Below are 27661 nucleotides of genomic sequence, written 5' to 3'. Positions count from 1 at the left end.
ATGAAGAATGTGGGAGATGTTAGCTCCCCCAAGAGACTCCTTGACACCCTATTACACACAGATGCTGATTCATATTTGGTTTCAAACACTTTCTCTTTATGTTTTTTATCCATCCACCTAAGTGTGTGCTTCTACTGAAATTGTCAGAATGCTCATCAACCCCTTTAAAATATTTAAAGCATGTAAAAACCATCTCCATTAAAAGGCATCCCATTGCCTGTAAAGCAGAGAAAATACCTCACCTACCAAGGGAGTTGCTGCAAAATGTAGGCCTTGTGAGAAGGTTTTAAAAATCAGAAGGCACAATGTAAAATGCAAAGTATTTTTTAGTACCACTAAAACAAGTTGGCAGAAAGAGTTTTACTTGCTTAGTTTGGAATTGAACTTGAAATCTGCACCTGGCACGGTGTGATACTCAATAAATACTCTTGAATTACTGATGAGCTTTTTAAAAATCAGAGGGGCGCCTGGGTGGCTCAGTCGGTTTAGTGTCTGCCTTTGGCTCAGGTCATGCTCTCAAGGTCCTGGGATGGAGCCTGTTTCTTCCTCTCCCTCTGCCCCTCCCCCAGCTCGTGCTCTCTCCTGCCCTTGCTGTCTCTCTCAAATAAACAAATAAAATCTTTAAAAAATAATAAAATAATAAAATAAATAAAAATCAGAATAATTATTGTCACCTAATGTTGCCTTTCGGGGGGGGGGTCACATTTTGAAAATATCTCCCTATATTAAAAACTAAATGACAAGAGTTAAAAATGCATATATTTTAAATGTTTACATTGAACACATTAACACCTCTAATAAAATAATCTTCATTATTTGGAGATCGTATCAATAGTCTCAATTCTGGTCCTTCCTAAGTGTGAGGCCTAGGTTAAAGCCTCCCCCACTGCCCCTTCCCTGTCTGAGGTTCTGACCATTCTTTTACCACATCAGGCAAATTTTCATCTTCGTGTCACATTTGGGACACAGCTATTCTTTGAGGACATTTTTCAGATATTATGAATTAGGCCTGAATTGGTCGTAATCCTGGCTAGAAATGACCAGAGACTTGGTTGACCTCACCAGTCCTCAAATTACCAACTGGCTCTCGAATCCGCAAAATTCTCCACCTCGCCCAGAGAAGACGCTAGAGAAAGCCGCCTTACAGAAAGAAAAGGTTTGGCAGCAAAGCCAAGAGCGCCCTCTGATGGCGAATGGGAGAAATCACTGATGACAGCCCACGTCGGGCTCCCTGCTCAGCGGGGAGTCGGCTTCTCCCTCTCTCTCCCTCCGCCCTTCTCCCTACCCCCACTCGTGCTCTCTCTCAAATAAATAAGAATCTTTTAAAAAAACAATAAAATAAAACAACGATGAAACATTAATGCAGCCAGGGTTGTAAGGATATAAAGGACCTACGCAGCAGTGTCAGGAACGAGAGGCCACCAGCAAAGGCAAATGTGCAAGGTAACAGGACTGGCCCGAGAGCAGCTGTGCAACATCTCCACCTCTAGACGGGCCCCACCCTGAAGAAAGCTCCCCAGAGAAAAGTCTGGAAAGGAGGAGAAGAGAAACTCTCACCAGTAAGAGGTGGCCTCTATAGAATGGACCCCCTCCCCCTGCTCATCCATATCACCTGGTGTGTGAAAGCTTTACTCGCTCATTCTCAAGGGAGTTGGGGGACCCCCCCCCCCCCCGTGGCAGCAACCTCAGGTGGAGAAGCAAGTCATCTACGGCGCTGAAGCCATTCTCGGTGGGGCGAGCACTCTCCCACTAGTGCTGGAAAACAGCAAACGAAAACACCTATTCACCGTCCCTTTCTTTCCAGCCCTACCCAAGAATCTTGGACCTGGTTGGCCAAACTGGTTTGCTTTGATCAAAGGAGAAAGAAGGTTTGGGGGGGCCGACATAAAGCCCCTGGGGAAGGTGGCACCCTCCTGGGCATGTATATCCTTTGCATCCAGTACACTCGGACTCTTCTCTGTGGGTGCCATGAGGAAACACAGATTCTGCTTCAGTCCTTAGACCCTCCCGGATGTTACTTGTGCATCTAATTTCATTTAGCTAACTGGGAAAGTCTCTCACTTTTCACACATCTTGTTGAGTCCACATGTATTTTTTGACTCACTATATTCCAGGCTTTGTGTTCGATTCTGGGTATATAGAGATGAGTAAGATCTTCTGCCCTCAAGCTCAGAGAGTAGTGGAAGAGATCGCACTGGATGCCCTCCCCCCCAACATCTATGCTTTGGGGATCCTACGGCACAAATGACTTGTCTCTGCCTCCTTCAAGGAGGGAGTTAATGGACAGTCCCTTGAACCCATGGTCCCGCCTGAGGATGGGTCAGTCTCTGCTCGCTCTCCACGCAACCTCACGAGCTCAATGGACCCTGCGGGATAAGGTTGAGAGCCAGAGTTTCCAACCTATCTCCCAACCCCCCTTAGTTTGAGAACGCTCTCTCCTCACTGTGGGAGGGGATCAAAGGTTCACGGGCAATAAAGGAGAACACACACATACCCACAGTCCTTCCGGCTAGGAGGCTACTGAGTTTTATTGAAAAGTTCAAATAAGCCTTTTTAAGTATTACAAAGTAGTTATCACACTGTCTGCATACATTAGCCAGTTCCAAGTATTGTTTATTATCGCAGCTAAAAGAGCTGTATCAGAAAAACATCTCAAATGTCATTCCGTCCAGCTGTCAGTATTGCAAGGACACCGTGCAGCAAGAAAAGCAGGTGAATAAGGGCTCCCCGAGCTAGGAACGCAAATCAGGAGTACTGAAAATATGGTCATGTGCAAAACTGAAAAACAGAAAGAATCCCTGAGCATTTGTCTTAAAACATTCACGCTCACATTTCTTTCGTGTGAAAATGAGTAGGACACTCTTAGCTGCCGTAGCTCGGTGCTCCTGCGTGGGAAGCAGAAGCCCAGGGGCTGCCCAAGAGAATGCATTGATTTCGCAGAAAAGAGTGGTACTGTCTCCCCACAGGACTTGTCTTCTCACACACATGGATTTACGGCCCACCACACAATTACGAGTTCACGAATATAGATGGTCGCCTGCATTAGTCTTCGAGCTATTTAAAATAGAGGGCTGGGGTTTTTTGTTTGTTTTTTGTGTTTTTTTTTTAATGAATATCATTTATTTTCTGAAGATTCCAGCAAATTATTTGCCTTGATCTGAGCAATTTAAACATTTGCTAAATGATGACTATCACAGTTAGGTTTGGTGAAATTCATTAGAGAATCTTTGCAACTGGCCCAGCTGGGGTGTCACAGGATTAGACTGTGCGCCTACTGCATGAGGGCGGGAGTACTTGTCATTTAGCTCCCTAGTGACCACAAGGCCACTGGACTGAAGAGCCCTTTAAGGCAAAGAGGTAAAAACTGAGTGCACGCGGAGCTTTTTCAAATCGGTGTCAGGTTATTTACCAACGGACCACGCAGTCTAAAAACTCCAACACCTACTTGGCGTGTCCTGTGTGACCATAAGAAGGCAACATTGTGTATTTTAAACTGTAAGGATATCCAGAATGGTTAGGATCTTTTACAAGTCAGTGGTATTTTTAAAAAAGTCTTCAAGAGGTCGCACTATCTTCTGAGACGCTAGCCTCAACTAGGCCATGATTAAACAAAAAAAGTGCAATTTCTAATCCTGGAGGCACTTGAACAACATCAATCATAATTTGATCAGAGACAAAAATGCAAACAGCCTGGGAAAGACAGACAGCTATTTTAGAGTAAGAAAGCACACACACTTGAACATGGCCGATCACCCAACGTGACGGTCCATTTCTGCAGCATGCCTCACGCCTCTCACAGGTATTTCTTCATTAGATCCACCACCTCGTTATAGAGCCGCCAAGGGGCATCCAAGCCCCAGATAAAGTCCAGGTGCTCCCACTCCGGGATGAGCTTGCTGTACACCAAGTTGGTGATCTGCGGCAGCAAGATGCTGATGTCGCTGACGTCCGCCAGGGAGTCCTGGCCCCCACTCCACACGGCCGTGGGCACCAGCATGTCCTTCACGTTGTAAGGGGGAGGGTAAGTCTATAATAAAACCGACAGAAGGCTTCGTTGGCGTTTTAATTTATAGAAACACAGCCAAATAATCCCCCGTGAGATATTGATTAGCAAATGTGACAGTGGACCCAAGTTTTGAAAACCGTTCTCAGTTTTCTTTTCAAGTTACTGTTACCAGAACCAAAAGACACCTAGCCCCCAAGGGCGGAATCCTAGCTAGAAGAGCTTCCAGCTGTCGAGTGCCCTGGAGGAAGGGGCTCCTCTCCCTGCTGGTGGTCATGAAACCCTGGAAGCCAAGGGGTTGGGTGGTGGCTCTGGAGTCCTGCCTCCTACTGTCGCTTCGTCTCCATCTGGGGTACGACACGTCACAGGAATTCTGTAGCCTCAGTTCCCTCACCTTCCATGACAGTAACCACCACACCTGTCACACGGGCATTGTGAGAATTAAACAAGAAAAGTAGGGGCAGAGTGCCTCCCACCTCAGAGCACCCGGCCCTCAGAATATGGTCCGTTTCTTTGTATGTGGAAGGCAAGGCGTAGGCGATGGAGTCTGGCCAACGCCCACCAGCTGCCAGGGAGCAGACCGAGGCTAGTCTGACTCTGAAGTCTGTGTTCCTGGTCACGATGAAGCACGTGTGACCGTGACCGCTGTTACAGACTCAGGGAAGAGGACCGAGAGGGGAGGCCCAGGCCACAACACCAACCACAAAGCTCGGGTTGTTCCAGAGACGGACGGAAACCAACAGCATCTACTCAACCCTCCCCAGCATGTCCCGCAGCACCCGCCCCCCCAGCCCAGCCCCGTGACTCCAGTTGGCTTCCCTGGTAGGTTTAATTCTAAAGACTTTCGAAGCCTTTACCTGGTTGTAATGGAAATAATTCCTGGCATGGCTTCCCCAGTCAAAGGCTTGAAACTTCTGGAATTTAATAAGCTAAAAAGAAGATAATTTGGGGGAACATATTATCTGACACAGAAGTTTGAGAAAGCCTCACAGGTGGCTAGTTAGCTGTATCCTCAGAAGTCCCATTTTACACTGTACCCAGATTTACTCCTTATTTCCAAAGTGTAATTTAAAATAAAATGGCATGGTGGGGGGGGGGTGCCTGGGTGGCTCAGTCTGTCAAGAGTCCAATGCTTGACTTCAGCTCAGGTCATGATCTCAGGGTTGTGAGACTGAGCCCCATTTCAAGTTCCCTGCTCAGTGGGGAACCTGCCTGTCCCTCTCCCGTGCTGCTCCCTGCTGGTGCTTTCTCTCTCTCGCTCTCTCTCTCAAATGATAAATAAAAAATTTAAAAAAAAAGAAAAAGTTAGGGGACGCCTGGGTGGCTCAGTCGGTTAAGTGTCTGCCTTTGGCTCAGGTCCTGGGATCGAGCCCCACATCGAGCTCCCTGCTCAGTGAGGAGTCTTCTTCTCCCTCTGCCTCTCCCCCTGCTCTCTCTCTCTCTCTCTCGAATAAATAAAATATTAAAAAAAAAAAAGTTAGGAAGGAAATTCCTATAAAAATATGTCCTGAGGTGGAAATAAGTCCCTGATATACTGTTAGATGGGGAAAAAGCAAGTTATAAAAGAATAAGTAGAAGAAAATAATTTAATTAATCTATTTCTACAACTATTATTTCTATCTTCGTCTTTAGCCAGTTCTTTCTGAAATGATCTGCAGCAAGAGGTAGAGGGTAGAATGCAGAGACACTTCATATCTCTGGGTACACATTTTCTGTCTCTGCGTCTGACTGCCAAGTCTTGTTTCTTAATCGTGAAGAGAATTTTCATTCTCTTTTTCCTATACGTAATTTCTAAATTTCCTAGAATGAACATGCATTGCTTTTGTGGTATGTGATAAAACAATCAAAACTGCATTTTAAAAGTGAGTGGCTCCCATTTACGCCCATGACTGGTTTCGCTCTGGCGTATCCACCAATGGTTTCAGTCCACCGTGTTCATGGGTTCGTGACAACATCGCAGCCTCCCTCTCAAAGCTGCTCCCAAATCTTGCTTTGTGAAGCAACTCCGAAATAAAATAAATCTAGGACTCAGTGAAAAACTGACAGAGGGGAGGGGTGAGGCGGGGTGGGACGGGGAGGGGCAGGGAAGTCAAGCCCAACAGGGGTTGGATGAACTCGCCCGGGGTACAAGGGCACAATGACAGGAACCCAGGACTCTGGGGCAGGAAACCAGCTCCCATGTGCAAGCAGCCTGGCTCTGTGCGGGACCGGAAGGGTTTGGGAAGGGCTCGCAGAGAAGTGATTCATGGGGGGCACAGAACTCTCTCTAAGGCTGACTTTACACAAGCCCCGGCCGCACCCCGGGGATGCCTACCTGGCCCCAGTGCAGAATGTTTTGCACAGAAGTTCCGGCAGGAGAATGTGCCACATAGACGGGCACTCTGGACTGCAAAAGAAACATGGTGAAATAGAGTGGACACAGCATGATAAACATCGTTTGTGCTTCAGAGCCACAATCTCAAATACAGGAGATTAAGAGGAAGGAAAAAAGTTCTAGTTCTGTGATGACAAATACGTCCTGTAATAATACGTACAACCACACACGCACAGAATACATATGAAGGAAGCAGAGCAACGTGGTAGCTAACTGTAGGGCTGTGTGGGTTGAGCTTACTGGTCGTTTTGATTTTCTTCTTCAAGTTTTTCTCAATTTCCAACATTTCATATAATAATCAGACCTTGTTTTTATCATCGGAAACAAGAAAAATTAATACTACTGTAAAAAAAAATTCCCTAGAGCCTTCATTCTAGAATTTTAAGGCCTGTTTTCAAAACGCAACATTACAAACAAAAAATATATTTAGAAATACCAGCCAGGGGCACCTGGGTGGCTCAGGCGGTTAAGCGTCTGCCTTCGGCTCAGGTCATGATCCCGGGGTCCTGGGATCGAGCCCCGCATCGGGCTCCCTGCTCAGCGGGGACTCTGCTTCTCTCTCTCCCTCTGCCCCTCCCCCTCGCTTGTGCTCCGTCTCTCGCTCTCTCTCAAAATAAATAAAATTTTCTTTAAAAAAAAGCATTAGAAACACCGGCATATTGCTGGTCGAGGGTCTACATTTTGTAAAATAAGTAAATACACACGTACACACACACACACACACACACACACACAAATTTAAATACACTTACAGTAATCTCTTAAAAGAAAGAGATCACTGGAATGAATGTAAATACCAGGACTTAAATTATGACAAGTGTCCTCATTCAGTAGGAAGTTGCTAACAGCAGGCCTGAGGAGCACTGCACACAGCATCCCAGGCACCTGCCAAAGCTACTTCCGTGCCTCTTCAACGAGAGACCCGTGAGCACTCTGAGGGTGTCATCCCCACTTCTCTCACACCCTCCAGCACAAACACGCATCTTCACAGATAAAACAAACTCATGGACAGTAAACACTGGCCGTAAACACACATACCATGTTTAAGTTCCTCTCGTTAAATCCGCAGAGAATAAAAAAGGCATTTCCACAGAGCTTCTTCAGAATGACATGACTGCAAACATGTACACTCAGCCACTTCAAAACTGTACTCTGGGGAAAAAATTCTTTGACCCCAAACATGTCCTATAAAATAAAAGGGAACCCAAGAATATCTCAGCATTTCATTCTGGCAGACAAACCCCCCTGACCCACCTCAGAAGCAGAGACACACGCCGAGTGTTTCCACGTGTGACCCCAGAAAAGAAATGGCAACCAGCGGACGGTCGCACCAGGACACGCATACGATATGTCTACTAAGGCCAAAGCAGATGTTAGGGAGGTGTATTTAAAGTCTCCCGTGAAGAGAAGAGGCAGAAAATCAAATCAGTTCACAGCAGACTCTTCACCACGGGAAGGAGCATTAGTGATCACTCATCCCAGGGCCATCCCCAAAGAGTGTCGTGGGTGGGTGGGCTCGTAGTGACTCCCAAGAGAGAGTCAAAGCCAAGACCGGTCAACAGTGTGTCTGCGTAGGACCCATACACCCAATCCAATTCTACTGGCCAGGGAGCCGATTCCGGCCCCCTGCCTGTTGTCTTTTCCTTTTAACACTTTTTTCTTGCGCTAAAGCGTGCGTAACACAAAATTTACCGTTTCGGCCATTTTTAAGTGTTCAGGGGCGTTAGGACACTCACATTATTGTGCAACTAGCACCACTACCCATCTCCAGAGCTCTTCTAACACCTCAAGCTGAAACCCTGTTCCCATTAAACAAGAACTCCTCATCCCTCCCCCGACCAGCACTGCCTAGTCTTATAAATAAAGTTTTATTGACACATACACAGGCACACTCCTTTGTCTCCGCTTTGTCTCCGGCTGTCTTCACACTACAGTGGCAGAGTGCACAAGTTCCAACAGAGACTGGAGGAGCCACAAAGCCAACAGTATTTACTATATGGACCTTTAGAGAAAAAGTCTGCTGACTCCTGGTGAACGTAAGCCCTGACCAACGGCCCCTGAACTCGTGTGCCAGTACTTCCGGGGCAATCGCTATGCCTGCAAAGGTCTTCGCGTACTGGTGCAACGGGAAACAGGAGAAAGATCTTCCATATATTGAACCCAAATGCATCCCCCTATAAGTTACACTTCTGCTGATGCCTACCCCGTGGAGGGACGAGCAGGAGTGAAAAATTCAAATGCCTCCCAAGGCAGTATCCCCCCACCCCAGGGAAAAAAAGAAAAGGGGGGGGGGTATGTTGAGGTCCTAATTCCCAGTAGCTCAGCATGTGACCTCATCTGGAGACAGGGTCTTTACAGAGGTCATCAAGGGAAGATGCGGTGATCAGGGTGGGCCCCAATGCAGTTGGGCTGGGGTCCTTATAGAAAGGAGAAATCTGGGCAGAGACAGACACACACCCGGGGCACACACATATGTGGACATGAAGGCAGAAACAGGAGTGATGCTCTTACAAGCCAAGGAATGCCAAGCAGGGCACCAGAAGCCAGAGGGAGGTTTCGAGAGTGTTAAAAGCCCCAGTGAACTGTAAATCGTATGCCCAGCCTAAGGGTGCAGCTGCTTTGTGATACACAGTGCCCTTTTCTCCCCCACCAACCCCTGGCCAAAAAATAATCAATTATCAAGATTTCAGCATTAGATATGCTTTTCTAAGGGTGTGGCTAATTTGAAGTTTTAACACCGTATGGGCCATATTCAGCACATCTTTGGGCAAATTCCGTCCACGTACACAGAGCCTGTGACCTCTGTCAAGTCTGTCGACTACAAGACAGCCAACCAATATCTAATGACAGATACTGGGTCTCCCTGAATGTGCCCCTTTGCCTGAGTAATCACATGACAAGTAGCTGGGGAGAATCGAGAAACATCGCGTGCAGAGAAGGTCATACTGCAGGAAAAGGCATCAGTATTTAAAACTCCTGGCTTTGAGTCTATGTAACAGTCACATGTGATAAATGCAGAGATTTTGGAGATTCTCTCCTAAAAACAAGAGGCTAGTGCATCACCGACCTAGAGGGCAATAAGCCACGCTTTCCTTTGGACTGACCCGGCGTGTGAAGTTGACCTTGAGCTTCGGAGCTGCTACCCGAACGCCACCGTGGCACACTCCCCTGTGAATTCTGTCCAAGCAGGACCGCACGTACAGAAAAAGAAAGATCCGCCTTACACACTTACAGGCCCGCTCAGATCAATCTTGAGGTTTTTCTAATTCATATCTTTGTATTCTGAGAGTTAGGGCGCTAAGCTTCCGTGGGGACAACACGGATTTCCCAGAGCAGCTAATTCAAAGGTTTTATGAACATTTATTTTTTCGCTCTGTCACTATCCCAGGATATCAGAAAACACCACTGTTGGGAACAGTGACTCCCAAAGACCAGTCTGTTTCGTCTACACTAGGATCCGGTGGGGTGCTCTGTGAAAACGCAGATCCTGGGCCCCTCTCCAGATTTCACGAGCCACCGTCTCCAAGGTGGGGAGTGGGGGGGTCTGTATCTTTACAAAGCTACCAGATCACACTCTCCAAGAATTAAATAAATCAGAAACCCTCCTATGACACAGCCATTGCCGTTCTTCGGAAAGAAGGGCACAGGGACACGGCAATGGCAAATGAGCAACCACTTAGGAGTCTGGTTAAGGAAGCTGGAGTTCCTGATAATGGAGTACTTCCTACACGGCCGTTTAGAACGTGATGTTGTTTTGTGCAGTAACATGATAGCTCTCCAAGCGTGAAACACGGAATCTGCAGAACATACATAGTTGGCTACCGTCTTCATTAAAACAAAACACTACATTTCTCTCGGGATCTGGGTACATATTTAAATTCACATGCAAGGTCTATAGGAAAAGACCCACCCTGAGCACTGTGTTCAACTCTGAGGAGTGAGAGTGGCCTTGGTAATGGAAGGGGACTTTATGTGCAATTTCTGAATGGTTTATAATGAAAACTGAAGCATCTATGACCCGGGGCATTAAAGATAAATTTGGTTAGAGGGGGCCACATCTTATCTGTGTGTCTGGTCACTGGTGCAGAGAATCCATCTCAGGCGAGGGTCGGATTCGGAGATCAGAGTACTGTCTGTGTTCCCCGTGAACATCCCTTAAATGGCCGATATGTTATACCTGATTTTAAGTATATGCTCCTGTGTGGGATTTCATGTATGTGTATAAAAGTATACACATGAAACCCACAGAGTGTGTGTGCATGATGGACCTCTGGCCTCAGCTGGCTCTCAACTCGTCCTCCTGAAAACTGCTTCCTCCTCGAACAGGGCTTGGGGGTCACACCGTTCTAGGGTTGTGTTAGGGGCCACGTTATGAAATGTAATAGGAACAGTGTCTTTCGATGGCCCTCAGCGTGGCCAGGGTGGGGCTGTGGGAACAGCGCGCTTCCCCTCTCCCATCTCCTGCCTGATCCCACATAGCCACGGGCTCACCGCGCACGATAAAGGGCAACTCCAGGAGTTTACCTTCTCCCGGACTCCCTTGAGCTCCCTTTGTGTGGTGGGTGGAGAGCGCTGATAAGTTAACCAGGAGAACATGGTGCTCTCCTGTAGAGTTAGTGACACATCTTACTCCCCAGAACCTGGAAGTAGGGGTGAAGGGGGAAAGAAACACGATGGGGAGAAGCTGCCCCACTGTTCCATCGACAGCGAAATACAGAGGAGGAAGGCACCGATTCTCGCTCTAAAGGCCAATTCTTCAGGTCTGAAAAGGAAGTCTGTGGGGCAAGAGGGGGTGGGGGGAGCCCAAGTACCTTCAAGAGAAATTCTGGAAATCCTCCTAATTTACAGAGAGGGCTAGTAGAGAACGAAACTGAAGCCACAGGAGCCAGGGCAAAAAACATTTTAACCTTTTTGGCCAGCTCAGGAATCCGTGAAAATGCTATAAAACCTGTGGGAACAAAAGGAAGACAGGAATTCCATCTTGTAGGACTTTTCTCTGGAAAGGCAAAGGTGGGCGTGCATGACGCCCTCTAGTGGCAGCCTGAGAACCATGCAAGCAACGTCACCGCCGCCAAGAGGCCGAACACTCACATGGGGGCCTCTGAACTCGGTGCGCACTGAGTTTGATTAAACTAGTAAATCAAGTACTTGTTAAGTGCTTGACTCAATCTTCAACCTACATATGCACTGGAAGAGAGCCAGAATATGTCCCTGCTCCCTTAGTCATGTAAGCCGAGCCAAAGAAAGACTCCCTAGCAGGGCACCCCACCACCGAGCCCCAGGAACAATTTACAGAGGCGTTCCGATCAGTCGCCAATGAGTCAGAAGGAACCTACACATTTAGAATGTTCTAGCTCTAAAATATCTTTCAGCTTCCTCTTGGGTCACTCCTTGCCTTGAACTTGGCCCCAGAGTGTCACTTTAGAAGGCAACTGAGGCAAGGGTCACAAGTAGAGAAGTCATGGGAGAAGGATTATAAAACGAAGAAAAATGCTTAACTCGACTCTTAAGGAAGGTACACGCATCCGTCTTGCCTTCTGTCTGTAGCCTCTCAAACCGGCTACGAGTGTGTTCGGAGCAGTGAGGGTGCGGACATTTAACCAAACACGTCAAGGCTCTTAAGAGCAGCCCTGCCTTTCACTGACTGATTCTGCTCCTTAGGAATGCATTCTAAGGAGACTGTGTGATAGAAACACAGAATCTAATCTTAGTGCACACTAAGAGAAGGAATTAAATAAATTATGGGACAGGGCCCTAGGCCCTAATCAGAGGAACTCTTATTTGCTAGAATTATAGGCAATTTTTATTTTCTTTAAACTTTGCCAAAAAAAATTTCTTAAGTAGGCCCCACATCCAGCATGGAGCCCAACACGGGGCTTGAACTCACGACCCTGAGATCCAGACCTGAGCTGAGCTGGACGCCTAACCGACTGAGCCACCCAGGCGCCCCGAAATTTTTTTTGTTTTTGTATACAATGAACACACCTTCCTTCTATAATCAGCATAAATAAAAAAATGCATATGACTTTCTGAAACTATTTTAGAGATGAAGCATAACATGGCATGTTTGTAGTTAGTTTTATTCCACGTAAGAGTCGGTGTACTTTCTTATTTTCTGTTTAAAAGTCTCTGCACTTAGAACGCCCTTGTTTTCTATCCTCTCATATCCCCATACTGCTAAACCAGGAAACCACGTGCTAAGCTGTGGCTTCCATCAATTCCTTCCATGTCAAGAGAACCATACACCATGTCTAGCCATTGATACGAAAGTCTGAATTTCCGGAGAACGTTGTGAACTATTACTCTGGATTCCCTGCCCTTCCCCTCTTCATTATTTCTGCTTGGCATTAAAACAAAAAACAAACACACACCTTTATTCAAACTAACGTTACTTTTTTATATTTCACTTCTCAGAACAAATACAAACTCTGTACCAAGACACTCTACCAAGCTCCAGTCTTCATCACATACGTACCTATCGTGGTGCCTTGAGAGTGACCCACATAATACACTTGTTCTTGGCCAGTTTTATTCAGAATGAAGTTAATCGAAGCTGGCAGGTCATAATTTGCCATTTCATCAAAACTGGAATCCAAAAAAGGAACGCTTTCGTTAAGACATCACATGCAAACACAACCCCACGCCAACACAACCCCACACCAACACAACCACCTGCAAACAGTAAGGACACAGTGGGATGAGCGCCCATCAGCTGAGCCCAGCGGGGTAAAGCAGCACTGAGCGCAGAAGACATCAACGGGACTGTGCGGGCCCCTCACCACTGTCCTCCTCTTTCATACAATAAACTAGTTTTACCCATTCTTGAACTTTTCCATACGTGGTGATCAAGCAGTCTGTATGTTTGCGTCTCTGGCTACATCCATGCTGCTGTGCAGCCGCTAGCCATTCGTTGTGTAAATACACAGCACTCCATCTGTCCATTCATTGCTGATGGGCATTTGGCAGTTTCAGACTTTTCACTATTACAAATGGCGTGACAACATATATATCCTCACACGTGCCTTTGGGAAAAGCTCCCATTCTTGCATTTCCTGTCCTTAGGTAAGCTGTGGTTTTACAAATGAGAAACAAGCCCGAAGGAGTCTACGGCTCTGACCTTCTCTAATACCAGGTACCAAGACACCGCCCTGGACCCGTGCACGGGTGCTGTTTGTCATCAGGAGGTGCGTGAGCAGACCGTTACCTGGCGTGCAACACACCAGGCCCTCTCCCTGCATCCTCTCCTCTGATTCTCCCGACGACCTCATGAGACAGGTATTTGTTAGCCCCATTTTACAAAAAAAGAATACTGACACACAGAGGACTTATGCGACAAGCACGATGTCCTGCAGTGAGTCAGGCAGAACCAGAAGTAACAGAGGGGAGAAGACAATTTCTGGAAACAGAGAACAGTGCATGTTGATGGAGGAAGGAAGAAGGTTCTAAGACACGATTAACCCAGCAGCTCCCACATGGCTGGGAATGCCAAAATAACTAAAAACCCATAAATGAATCTAATTCTTAATATGCAATTATTTGCTTGTAATTTACCCGACTGTGATTTACTAGATTCCTCACCAGGTTTAAAGCCTTCCACGAGCCATCAGTTCCCCCTCTCCTACAATCCCAAGTTGCCCATCGGATCTGCCTCCCCGGATGTGTCTGCGTTAAGGGTGCGAAGGAAACAGCCCCGGTCACGATCAATTCCAACGTACCTGAAGGTCCAGAATTCATTCTGGGAAACTGAAAGAGTCTTGTGTTTCCGAGACCAGGTGTTCCCCCTGCTGTTGCCCAGCCACACGTCGAAACCGGCGTCTGCCAGGATGAAGCCCAGGCTGCTGTTGGGCAGGTTTGTGACCCAGTTACTAGAGTCTGCCAGCAGGCCATGCTGCAGGAACACCACTGGCTTAGGACCTGAAAAACATTCGGGTTTAGGAGGCAGAAGCACCTTGCTGTAAAGCCAACGTGCGATCTTGCTGAGCAGATCATTCATAAAAGATTCCAAAGCAAATAATGAGCTAAGAACAAATCCAAATGTTGAGGTAGCAATGTATTCCTATATGACGCAGGTAAAGAATATTTTTTTAAACAGTGCTGGCAAAGGAGTAGCAAAAATAGACTATTTTGCATAGCTGATAACCAGACACAGTGACTTAACCGTAAAAATATATATATATATTTTTTTAAGACCTGATGAAATGTTTCTATAATTTATTTGCTCCAGTAATTGCATTTCTTACAATGTATCCTAAGGAAATAAACCAAAAGGCAGAAAAAGACTATATACAAGGGCGCCTGGGTGGCTCAGTCGGGTGGGCGTCTGCCTTCAGCTCAGGTCATAATCCCAGGGTCCTGGGATCAAGCCCCCATCGGGCTCTCTGCTCAGCGGGAAGCCTGCTTCTCCCTCTGCCCCTCCCCCTGCTTGTGCTCTCTCTCGTTCTCTCTCTCAAACAAATAAAATCTTTAAAAAAAGATTATATATATACAAATTCATAAATATATCTATACATATTCTTTTATTTACATATATATTCTTTTATTTATTTTTATTTTCTACTCACCTATACACTGATGTAGTGGAAAAACAAAGACTCAGGAGCCAGAGAAACATGACCTCTGGCTGTTTACATCATGTTAAGCCCATTTAGTAATTCATTAACCAAGCACTCATTGAGCACCAACTATGTGCCAGGCGTTCCCAGCACTGGGCACATGGCAGAGAACAAACACAGAAGGAAAACAATTCACCGTCACGGAGCTGATGTTATACTGACCACGAGTGTTAGACAGACACACCCAGGTTTGAACCTGTCCTCTCCAACTTCGGACTCGTGCCCTGTGCAAAGCACTGCAACATCCCCTGAAACTTACATCATCCCCTGTAGCAGGGAAATGTCATACGCACTTTATGAGGAGTAATGAGCCAGGAGATATGACATGAAAAGTTCTTAGCAAAGTGCCTGATACACAGTAAGAGTTCAATAAACATTAGCTCATTATTGTCACCTAGCCAGTCTGAGTCTCCGTTCCATAAATAACTGTCAGCAGAAATAAATGAGGTAATTAAGTGACAGACACAGAGATTACAAAGTAAGAGCTCCCTTTGCCTTCGGCCTGTTTATTAGGATAGTGAAACGCTGGGGGCCGGAGAAGCTGATTGTTGAGTGGTCAAATAACTCACTGCAGTAATCCAGCCATCTACAATGACAAGGACCGTGGCTAGCCCAGAAAAGTTGATAACCCAGCCTGGAAAGGGGGGAAAAAAAGCAAAGCACAAAACAATAGACTACTCTGGACAATAGCTAGACAGCAATGATGTGTGCAAACAATAAGAGGTGTAAAAATATCAAGGAGAAATAGGAAGAAAGATTCGTCCAGGGCGCCTGGGTGGCTCAGTCATTAGGCATCTGCCTTCGGCTCGGGTCGTGATCCCAGGGTCCTGGGATCGAGTCCCACGTCAGGCTCCCTGCTCAGCGGGAAGCCTGCTTCTCCCTCTCCCACTCCCCCTGCTTGTGTTCCCTCTCTTGCTGTGTCTCTCTCTATCAAATAAATAAATAAATAAATAAATAAATAAAATCTTAAAAAAAAAAAGAAAGAAAGATTCGTCTGGACAGATGGGAAGTGAACTGACAAATGTTTACTCCTGTTTATGTCCTACGATGGATTTGGTAACTAATGAACTGCTTTTCAAGTGGCTGTCCCTCTGAAGCAGGTGGGCTCTCCAGACAACTCCAGGAGGCCCAGTCCAAATACTTCGCAGCACGAACACCACCCCACAGTCATGCCGTGTGGACGCTGCTCCCCGCATCTGTAGAGACCGTGCGATGGCCTGCCAAGCAAAGGTCCAAACAACTCCTGTGATTCTGTAATGATGCACGGCAACCAACTGCATGGCAGGGGCCATACCTGTGACTTTCTCCCGGGGGGGAAGGACTAGAGAGCAAAATAGATCCAGATTGGGGCAGCGTGACAAGCACTTCGTTGTCTTCAGCGTTCATTCTGGTGTGGCGTTACCAGGACTACCTGACTGACAAAGCTCTACGGACAAGGCGCTGTGGGATCCATGGCATCTGAGAGGCTGGCTCAGTGAAGAAGATCCTAATCTAATGGGGGAAATAAGAATCATCACAGAAAGTTCAAATGAACTTCAGTGATGCAATCACAATTACTGAAATTAATTTGTCGTTAAATCGCAGCTCATGAGATGTGTTTTAAGTAACAGCTGCTCTTCAGCAGGGCTGCCCTGTGGGGACGGTGACAAGAGGCAAGGTCGCTCAGGGTAACTGGGCATCGCCCCGTGAAGCCACACGATGCTGTTCAGCACCCATCCCTTCGGCACCGTAAGACCCGCGTCTCTCCTCAAAGGGGCTCTGGGGCCGCACCAGGAGGAATAAGACTTAACCTTAAAAGATCAGCAAGTCAGGCCGATCGAGGCAACCCTTTGGCAACATTCGGGCACGACCAGGGCTGGACTGCCTGGTTCCAAGAGGCGCTCCTGCCCATCATCCATGACCTAAAACCATGGTCTGCCCGTGGAGCCGTCTCCCCCGGGGAACGGGGACCAAGGATGGGCCAGGGGCATGGCAGACTGAAAACCTGCCTCTGCTCAGCCGACTCCTCAGGGCCCAGCTCTGAGAACGGCAGGAATGGTCTCAATGGGGAGGGAGTGCTGAGGAGGGGGCGGGGGGTGACGAGGGGCAGCCCCGCCAGGGCTGAGGCTGGAAGGGGAGGCGGGGGTCAGCCTGTGGGAGGCCAGATGTCAGTTCCCTCCCTTGGAGAACGTTTACAACTCCCCTGACATCTCTCTGTGTTGTACGTCCCTCCCTAACCTGGGAGCTTCAAAGGAGAAATGTGGAAATTGGCAAGGTGAAGATACACCGGAAAACTCTTTGAACACCACCAGTCAATAATTCCTGGATTCCCACAGGCAACGAGAAGTCACGGGTGCTCTCTCAGAAGGTAAGCATGAAGCCGAGAAAGGGCGGATGGCCAGGTGAAGCGCGTGCCCAGGCCCCACGGCCGACCTCGTGCTAGACGTGGGGGACACAAAGGTGGGTAAGCCACACTCCCGCCCCCAGGGAGCTCCATGCCAGCCCCGGAGACAGACGTACAATTACCTTCTAGGCAGCGTGAAGAAGCCAGACCCCCACCCAGGAACGCCCCCAGGAAAGAAAGTCAGGCAGCCAGAGTCAGGGACATGGGAGCCAGATTTTGAGAGAGAGACAGAATGCCCCATGGAGGGTTCTGGGGAAGAAAAGGGACCCTGGATTTGTGGAACAGACAGGGCGCCCCAGGCCACAACCAGACGGGACCCCAGAGCGCACACCAACAGCCCCCTGCAGGAGCCGGATGCCAGGCGAGGCCAGGGACCACTGGTAAGGGTCAGTGCCTTGTCTGACCTGGAGACATGAGGGACCCTGTGGGGAGCACATCCTTCCAGCTGGGCCAGCTTCCTTTCCTTCTAGAACCAAAGTGCCCCTCTGGGCTTCCAGCACCCATGCTTTCATCAGACAGACAAAACATTAACAAAGCCTGGCCTGGGGTGGCAAAGGGGTGCAAGAAAGTTTGTCCCTTCCCTCTGGCGATCAGTGACTGCAGGAGGACACCCAGAAAAGACAGGGCCCTGCAAACGCCCTGCCCACGCACCTGCTGGCTTCCCTCACCCGCTCCCACCAAGGGAATGAAAGGAAGGCACTGCGTCCTTCTTTATCATCCCGCTACCAGTCAAGGACTTAAGCATTTGCTGGAAAAGAAGTATCTCTCTGGGAGGCTCAATCCTACGGCCATTCACGTCTTTCAGTGAGTTACTTTAATTGGATTTCTTTTCACCTTGCTGAGAAAAGCTGACTGAAGTAATAACTCGCTATTATTACACACTCGTTCGCTCTAAGGGACTGCGCCGAAAACAGAACAGGACATGGTGGCTGAGAGAAGTCAAGTACTTTACCCAAGGTTGAACGAGAGCTGCTAAAAGGGGGAGTCGGGACTCGAACTGGGGATGTCTGATGCCAGGGTCCATGCTCTTCCCCGCTTGGCCATAAAAAGAAGGTTACCAAGAGAGACGTCATTCGGTAGCATACAGAGGCCCTTGGAGAACGACAGGCTGAAGAGGGAAAGCTATCTTGGAGGGAGCCGGAGCAGGCGCTCAGAAGGAAGGAAGCTCGCGTGGATGGAAACTCAGAGGAGGAGGCAGGGACGCGGTAGGCAGCCTTGCCGGCTCAGCAGGGTGCCCAAGCCCCAGCCCAGGCCACGCACTGCAGCGCCTGAGGCCTGGCTCGTCTGAGCGACAAACCAACACAACGGCACAAGGGCTGGCTCCCGGCTGTGCCCAGAGCTGGCTTGTTGGTCCCAGACTAGCTGGGGGCTGAGGGGAGGGCCTGGAAGCCCCTCAGCCCAGAGAGGGCCAAAGGTCACCTCAATAGCACAGAGCCAGGGAGGGGCAGCGGCCCAGGGCCCGGCCCGCCACAGTGCTGCCTGACTCAGCCCAAATACGGGTGGAAGCGAGAAGGGGATTTCAGGCTCCAAAAACGAATGTGCTGAGCCCACAGTCCAACAGGAGGAAGCGGACTGGGCGGGTGGGGAAGGCCCTCCTGCCCCCCAAGGCACTGGCCTTCTCCACCGCTGTGCTCCAACGCTGTGAAATCAGCTGAGTCCAAGAAGCACGGGGACAACAAAATGAGGTCACCGAGGTCAGGGTGTTAGCGTGAAACAGACCTTGGTTCTCGCCAGATGGGAAACCTTGTAAGATTTACTCAATGTCTCTGAAGTCTAAGTGCTACTTTCTAAAGTGGGAATCACACGGCGGCTGATACGCAGTAAAGCTCAACAAGTAACAGCCGCTCGTAATCGTAATAAATATATAAAGGTCATACAGTATTATCAGAACACAAGCACTGTGAAGAAAGATAAAATGAAGTGGCATCCCTTAGCCAGGATACTTAATCACGGTTACAGCAGGAGCATACTAAGTGCTGACTATGTTAGGCGCCGTGCCAAGCACCTTGCACACATTATCACCGAACAGCCGAGTGGGCCCCCAGATGTGTCTGCGTCCTAATTCCCAGAACCTGTGAATATATCACCTTACATCGTAAAAGGGGCTTTGCAGATGTGATTAAAGGTTTTGAGAGGGAGATATCACCCTGGATTAACTGGCAGGCCTGTGTAACCACAAGGGTCCTTCCGAGCAGGAGGCAGGAGGGCCAGAGAGAGAAAGAGAGAGAGATTGGTGGAAGACGCTTCGCTGCTGGCTTTGAAGGCAGGAGATGGGGCTAGAAGCCAAGGAATGTGGGCAGCTTCAGGATGCTGGAAAAAGCAAGAAAACAGACTTTCCCTTAGAATCTCCAGAAGGAACAGCCCCGCCAACGCCTTCATCTTAGGACCTCTGACCTCCAGAACTGTAAGACAATAGATCTGTGGTGTTTTGAGCCACAGTATGGCTAAGGAATCTCCACACAGGTGCATAGCCAACAACCCTGAACCAGAGCAGACGGGTGGGAGTACGTCTCCGAGGCCTCAAGGAGAGAGAGGCTGGGCTCCTTGCTGCTTTGGAAGGAGGCTGCATAACCTAAAACCTTCCAGAACAGCTTCGAAGGTAGGCTATGAGTCACATACGGGCTCCCCCCACCCCTGCTCCCGTGCTAAGGCAGATTCTAGACAGAAGGGCCATGAGGACTTGCTTATGGAGTACATACGCTGCCGCCGTGCCGCACGGAGGAAGGGACGCTCAGAATCGCCCCCCGTTTCAGACACCCCTGCCATCATCCACGGGACTGGACGATGCAAGCGAGCTTGAGACCCAGTGAAGTCGGCCCTCAGCCATGCATGAGCCCAAGGTCCAGGGCAGGTGCCAACCATCCCTGAGACAGGATTCAGGTCACCAGAAACTGCTGAACCTTCCCCAACTACTCACGCTAGACCGCAGCAAGCATCCTGGCATCTGGTTAATTTGTAGGCATTACTAGTATTTGTCACAACAGCTCCTGATTATGGATCCGGCCCTGTGTTCCACTTGGATTAAGCTGTCACAAGAGAGATGCGAAGATCCACCCCCCTGCTACAGATAAGGTAACCAATGCCTGCAGAGAGAGGGAGGTTAAGTGACCTGCACACTCACCCCAAGTTCTTCTCATTCCAAAGTCCCCGCTTTAACCACTACTCCAGAAAAATGTGTCATTAGAGAATAAAGTGGTAGGGGAGAAGAGGTGTGCTTACAAGTATTCTATTTGAACCCGGCCACTTCAAAGCAAGCCAAGCACTCTTTCCCCAAACTGGCTGCCTATCAAAATCACCTGGAGCACTTCAAAACCATACACGTTTTTGGCCCAGCTCCTGATTTAGGGCACTGGGAACTCCAGGGGCAGAGCCTGGAAGGATTTATTTTCGACAGGTTCCATCAGCTCTTCTGAAGCAGCCTGTCCACAGCTGGGTTCAAGGTGGCTTCATCCAAAGGGGAGCACGGACGTCCTCTGCTCATCAGCCCGGCCCAGAGAACACGCTGCCTAAATGCCCAGAGAGAGGCCAGACGTGGAGATCCCTGGCTGACATCCGAGAGGCTCCTGGAGGGAGTTTCAGAGCCTCCTTCTCAAGGATTATTAAGAGTAGACCTCCAGGGGCGCCTGGGTGGCTCAGTCGTTAAGCGTCTGCCTTCCGCTCAGGTTGTGATTCCAGGGTCCTGGGATCGAGCCCTGCATCCAGCTCCCTGCTCAGCGGGAAGCCTGCTTCTCCCTCTCCCACTCCCCCTGCTTTTGTTCTCTCTAGCGCTGTGTCTCTCTCTGTCAAAAAAATAAATAAAATCTTTAAAAAAAAAAGAGTAGACCTCCATTCATCCCAAGCAAGGGACGACGGAGTGAATTTCTGCAGTTAATGCTGGTTTGAAGCGTCGGCCTCAAAACACAGCCAAAAGCGCAATCAGCAAATAATAGTGGGAAGCCTTGGTCATAACACTGAGAGTCACTGGAGAAAATAAGAAGGAGGAGCTCATCAGGGCGCCTGGGTGGCTCAGTCGTTGAGCGTCTGCCTTCGGCTCAGGTCATGATCCTAGGGTCCTGGGATCGAGCCCCGCATCGGGCTCCCTGCTCAGCGGGAAGCCTGCTTCTCCCTCTTCCCTGGCTTGTGTTCCCTCTCTCGCTGTCTCTCTCTGTCAAATAAATAAATAAAATCTTAAAAAAAAAAGAAAAAGAAGAAGGAAGAGCTCATTGCCAAAGCATTTATTGCCAGGAACTGTTGTGACAGAAGCTGGTGCACAGGTTACCTAAACAGAGCACCTCCCACACCGTGGCTTTATCAGGGGCATTGCTGTCGTCCCCAGGGCTGCATGGGTAGGAGGTCGGTCCTAAACCAGCCGCCTTAGCACAGGCAAACTAATCAAGCCCTATAAATGCTGGTTTCCTCATCTGTAACAGGGACAGAGTGCATGAGAATCCACTTCACGACCCACAGGGAGCACTTGGCCCCTCCCCAGGAAGCCCTCAGAAAGGTGTGCACTTTGCCACAGGCCAGATCACCGTGCTCACATTCCAAAGTCGCCCTGCTGAAGAGGGGTGACCCTCTGCAGGAGGGGACACGATAGTGCTCGGATCACAGAGCAGGCCAGAGAACCACCCCGATCTCCCCAGCACCAGCCACAGCCACCGTGGTTGCTGAACAACCCCGGCAGCGTCCCCAGCACCCCACGCGGAGTCTGGCACGTGCTGCTCACTCATGACAACCCTGAGGAATGAAGGCAATCGCCAAGGAATCAACAAAGCAAAGAAAGAAAACCCACGACATGTTCCCACGCACCCCACGTACACTATACGCACCTTCCGGGTGCCTTAGTTTACTGGACACCAGGCCTCTGACTCACTCCCCCCACCTGGCAGATGGAGACTCCGAGGCCCAGAGAGAAGCAATCACCCCAGAGCGCACACAGTGTGCACGCGGCCGAGCCAGGACCCAAAGCCAGGTCCATGCAAAGTGGCCTTTGTGTTCTCCCTGCCCCTCGCTGCGGCCACGGCCTGCCTTCGAGAGGCTTCGCGCCGTGACACCTTGATTGAGTTCGTGGAGCCTCACTGTTGGCCAAATGCTGGGGAATTACCTAGCTCCAATTCCAACTACTCAGTCAACAGAAGGAACAGAGAGAGGCCCCAGAGGCAAGCGTGTCACGGAGGGGACTCTGGCCCCCAGACACGGTTACTCCTTGCTCGCTGGCCCTCCCTTCCATACTGTCTGTGCACAGCTCACAAATCCTGATAATCGACATCTTTCTCCTTCCCTTGTAGTGTAGGATACATTCTGCGTCCGTGCATTCGGGCTGCTACAACAGAAAACCACAGACTGCAAGGCTTGTGAACAAGAGAAATTCTATCTCACGCTTCTGGAGCCTGGGAAGTCCAAGATGGAGGCTCTGGCTGATCTGCTGTCTCGTGGGGACCCCCTCCTGGTTCACAGACGGCTGACTTTTCACTGTGTCCTCACAGAAGGGGTAGGGGAGCTCCCTGGGGTCTCTTTTCTAGAAGGACATGAATCCCGTTCACCCAGACCCGAATCACCTCCCAAAGGCCCCACCTCCAAACACCACCACATTGGGCGTTAGGGTTCAACAGAGGAATTTATGGGGGGACATAAACATTCCACGATAGCACCTTCCCTGTCATTCAAAACAGAAACTAGAGCTTCGTGTGTTCCGCACAAGACGTTCTATGGGCCTTATTTCATCTAATTTTCACAAGACCCTATGAAACAACAAGTGTTATTCTTCCTGGTTAGTAGATGGAGAGGTTAAATAAACTGCCAAGGTCACACACCTAGTTATGGTAGTACAGCAGGAACTTAAACTCCAGGCCGGGGTTGCTAACACGCTCACTCAGTGTCTGCACACATACGAGGCGTCCGGCCTCTGATTCCATGCCCAGCGCGGGACGTCCCCCACTTGCATCCGTGGCTGTCTCTGAGCTCAGCAGGACCAAGTCCTTCACCAGCGTGGCCTTGGCCTTCGATGCCCTGCTCCACCGAGTCCCAGGAAGGCCCAGCCCTGGAGGAACTCTCGGAGACACTGAAGACAATCAAACAATCAGAAGCAGCTTCGGCCTCAAAGAGCTTACGATCTAGTGAAGGTGCAAATCACACACACACCGTCACCTACATAACCCATCATGACCTACAGTTTTCCCGCCCTCCATGCTAGGAAGGAAACTCCCAGAGGGCCATGAGAATGAGTGGATGGGCAGTCCTCCCTGAAGAAGTGACGTGGAGGATGAGGAGGGTGAGGAGGGTGAGGACAGAGAATGGGTAAACAGGTAAGACGGGTTAACAGGGAGGAAGAGAGGGAGGGTGCAGGAGACTGGGGTGCTGGCAGGGCGCTCTCTTCTGTTCCAGCCTGACTCTCTGCTCCAGCCCCAACTTGCGTATGGGAGGCGACAGGTGGAGCTCCCACTGGTTTGTGCCGCTCCGGTAGGCAAAGGTCCAAACACGGTCCGCTACCCCGAGAGCCATCAGAACCAAGCACAGCTGGATGTGAGTTCAGTTGGCCAGAGTCCAGAAGCCCGGGCATCCATTAATGACCCTACATCTGCCCAGTGTTGCCAGGAGGCAAGGAATTACATCTCAGCTCGCCCAGGGCTCTGGGAAGCTTGTTGGAACACACCATTTACTCAAAGAGACGGTTCCTTCAGGAATTGCGTAGAAGAGAAGAACAGAAAATCCAGAAATAATCAGAATCCTAAAACAGTCAAAGGAGAATATAAGTCAATGGTCTTTCTGTCCAAAGATCTAATTCACGAGCCAGACTGTGAATTTTCAGTTATGACTTAAAAAGCTCAAGGAGCAAGCGTCTTTGCCAAGCGTCTTTGCCAAGGCCAAGTTCAAAATGCCTGAAGACAATTATTCATGTCCCAGAACACCACTTCACTCATTAGGCCATCAAATACCTATCATAGATCATATCAGATATCATATGTGCATGTATGCATTTATGTATATATACATATATCAGATACAAATAATCCACTATTGGTGCTTCGACAATTGCTTTATGAACAATGTATTTCCCAATGAGGCAAGAAGTCTTGCCTTGTTGTAGTCACTGTTCTATTTTAGGCAAGACAATATGCATTTCCTTGTTTTAGTCAAATAAAATAAATATCTAATTATCATGGGATCAACTCGCTCAATACTTACTACATAAGGTTGCATTCTCTAATTCAAAGAACACTGTCTCAGCAGTCAGACTGGCTGGGCCACTATTCTTTGCCTTAAAGCCATTTTCGTTCTCTCTTTGTCTCACCCAGTAAAATGAGGGTGTTCATCTAGCACACAGGCTCCAGAACCCAAGGATTCTACCTTGGAATCCACTAGGAAGTTATGTTAAAAATGCAAACTCTGAATCCTGGCCTCGCACAGGACCCTGAGACCTCCCTAGTGCTGCTAACATCCCATGACATTATGAAATACAGCTGAGGACACGAACGAGAACCACTTCCCTATTAAGGATGAGTTTCCAAATTTCAGTTCCCTTTTGAGTTAGTGCAGAGCAGGGGTAACTCAATGCTTGACAGGGAAGTTGGCGTAACACCGAGAAGCACACACACAGACTCCCCAGGCTGCTAAGAACTTTCTAAATAGGTGCTCCAAGCTGACCGGTCGATGGGAGCTTGAGCAGACAGGCAAATGATTGTGTAAATCAGCATATTCTTTACTGGGTCCGTACACTCTCTACAAATGTATGTCACATATGTGTGGGCACAGCGTTCTGTGCCATTTCGCTGCAGGGAAGGTGCATCGCCTTCATGCAGTTAAGAGCCCCGATTCTGAAGACTGCGCTGATGTGACTCTCAGTCAGGCTGGTCAACCGTGCTGAGGGACACGAGGACGACAAAGACACAGCCCCTGCTGCAGAGAGGGGTGGTGGGCAGGAAGCAGCACAGAAATAAGTCCATCCCAAGGCAGAAGAAGGAAAGCACCTCCAGAGTGTTAGCGAGCGGTTTGGGGGTTCAGGGGAAGAACGTCTCCTTCCCGCTCAAGCAATGTGGGAGAGCCACCAGTTAAGCTGGGCCTGGAGGGAGGGGAAGAATGGTTTTTATAAACATAGAAATGAAGATGGTGGGCAGAGCGAGCAGCATCTGAGAGGGCTCAGCAGAAAGGGAATGCCTCGCTTGGACTTCAGAGTGCCCAAAAGTCGTTCTTTGATACTAATTACTATAGCGGACATGCCTTTAGTTACTCAGAGTTGGGCTAAGGTCCCAGCTTAAACCCGGACAGCTGATAAATGACAAAGGTTTCTTCACTAACGCGGAAACCCAGCTGGGAACCGATGGGCCTGAGGTCTCCTACCCCACCGTGAGCAGACACGGACGCCTCACGCATCATGGTCCGTAGCTGTCATATGACACCGAGGTGCTGAATCCCGAAGGTCTCTGCACATACCCTCGGGAGCTTCAAAGTTCTTCTGCAGTGTGAAAGGTCCAGACAACGGAGAAACAAAATATTAAGGAAAGGTAGGTCACTTCGTGTGCCAGGGCCCTGAAGAATGCCGAATGGCCCTATCCTCTAACGACCCCTGGGCTCGAAGAACTTCATCCTGCAAAACTACACAAGATGGATGAGACAGGGGGCAGGAGAAGGAACCATGTGGCCAAACCCTGGGACCATAGAGGCCTCCAGTAACCTCTAGGTGAGGCGCTCCGCACAATCCGAGGACCAGTGCCTGGAAGTCGCTCCCCACACTGCCTCAGCTAAGGTCATGCAGCACGGCCAGAGAGCACAGAAATGGAGAAAACCCACTTAAAAAGGGTAAGAGGGACGGTTTCACCATCCCCCCCAATAAATGAAGAAATGGTTTAAGGCACCCTGCAATGCCTTGTAATCAGTACAGATGCGGGGCATGATATCTGGGTGTAGTAAATGCATTAATTTCCTAAAGGACAAACAATTTTCATCTACCTGTTTTGAAATTCTTCCTTTTTCTGATACATGGCAAGCCTCAAAAAAGAAAGCGGCCCAAGCCCCCCCCAGGTCGTGAGCTTATTCCAGGCGTCCGGTTAAATGGGCACGAAAGCGTTGAGTAGGGTGGCGGCCCGGAGTCAAGAATGATTCTGCAGTTTCCGGGGCAGGATCACTGGGAGGACAATGGTGTTATTAATGGAGGAGGAAGTCAGGGGACGAAGTGACATGAACGAGAGGATGAGTTCCGCATTGGGTGTGAAGGACTCTGAGGAATTCTTTGTGTCTGTGCGGCTTAAGTGAGCCAAAGTAGCACCACTGACAACGGACAACGCTGACCCTGAGTAGGAGGAGAGGACAGTGAGGGGTCTCTGCCAGGGACCGTGGACGTGCAAACCATGAAGAACCTGCGCAGTGCTCAGGGAGGCCAGGAACTGCCTCAGATAACGGAGCCGCCTGCCGCAGAGCTCCTTGAATGCGCCCCTCCCAGCCCCGGAGCCGGGCCTAGGGCACAGCCGGTGTGAGACATGCGTCACTGACGCCCTACACGGAGACCTCTGCAGAGCACAGGCAGCAGGTGGGGGCCCCACGCTGTGCCCAGATTCAGACAGCTTTCAGTCTGTGCCCATTCTGTGCCCCGCAGCACGCACGCCTGCCAATAACAACAACGACAGAGTAGGGACTAGACCCCATAGAACCAGAGTGACCAAGCCTAAAAGGGAACTTTGGGATCATCCCAGCCAGTCTGCTGTTTCTGCAGGTGAAGAATCCAAGGCGCACAGAGGCGGAAGCACGCATGCGTCCCTAGCAGCCGACGCAGATCTGGCATCGAGCTCTCCTGACTCCTTCCTGCCACCCAGCAGCATATGGAGACTCGGGCTCCCTTTCCTCACCTTGGGGTGCACAGCGCTTCCCCTGCAGGAGTACGAACGTGCATGCATACGTCCTTAGGGCAGGCGGCACTCTGCGCTAACCGCTGCGTGACACGGAAGCCTGGGGGTGGGGACAGAGAACGCAGGGGGTGTGTTCTCTGAGCGTTTTTACATGAGTTCCTTTTAACAGTGATTCATGTTACTAATTCTATTAGTCAACTTACCACTTTTAAGAGAAATGATATCTGTACATATTCTTCTTTATATGGGATCTGAAATCAAAGGGTTTACTAAAAAAAAAAAGGCATGGAAAGTAAGATCAGATGTTCACGCTGGAATAAAGTATACATTTTGTGTGTTTTGAGCAGGAAAAAAAAAAAATAGAAGCCCTCACAGCTCACTACTCATTTTTGCAACACACTTACAAGAAGAAAGCTTAACAACATATATGTGTAAACCATAAAAATCTCAAGAATGAGAAATGAAATTTCA

At 49.2% G+C, this 27661-nt stretch overlaps 1 protein-coding gene across 3 annotated transcripts in view; it reads right to left on the bottom strand.

Annotated features, from left to right (window-relative positions):
• Window positions 1-2495: 2495 nt before the first annotated feature.
• The window catches only part of LIPA (lipase A, lysosomal acid type), a 42739-nt gene continuing 17573 nt past the window's right edge, over window positions 2496-27661 (bottom strand). For 2 of the 3 annotated variants that reach the window (XM_036079359.2, XM_036079358.2), the window contains exons 4-10: window positions 14093-14291; window positions 12853-12962; window positions 11189-11325; window positions 7416-7562; window positions 6318-6389; window positions 4861-4932; window positions 2496-4027 (exon numbers count right to left, since the gene is read on the bottom strand). In XM_036079359.2, coding sequence (XP_035935252.2) covers window positions 3794-4027; window positions 4861-4932; window positions 6318-6389; window positions 7416-7562; window positions 11189-11325; window positions 12853-12962; window positions 14093-14291 — 971 coding nt within the window. In that variant the 3' untranslated portion in view covers window positions 2496-3793. Of the gene's footprint in view, window positions 4028-4860; window positions 4933-6317; window positions 6390-7415; window positions 7563-11188; window positions 11326-12852; window positions 12963-14092; window positions 14292-20493; window positions 21179-27661 lie in introns of those variants that run through there. The other variant, XM_036079361.2, reaches the window with a different exon arrangement.

The sequence above is a fragment of the Halichoerus grypus genome, chromosome 7 (genome assembly GCF_964656455.1).
Source record: "Halichoerus grypus chromosome 7, mHalGry1.hap1.1, whole genome shotgun sequence".
Lineage (NCBI taxonomy): Eukaryota > Metazoa > Chordata > Mammalia > Carnivora > Phocidae > Halichoerus > Halichoerus grypus.
The sequence above is the reverse complement of the archived record's forward strand: the minus strand, read 5'-3'. Positions and strand labels throughout refer to the sequence as shown.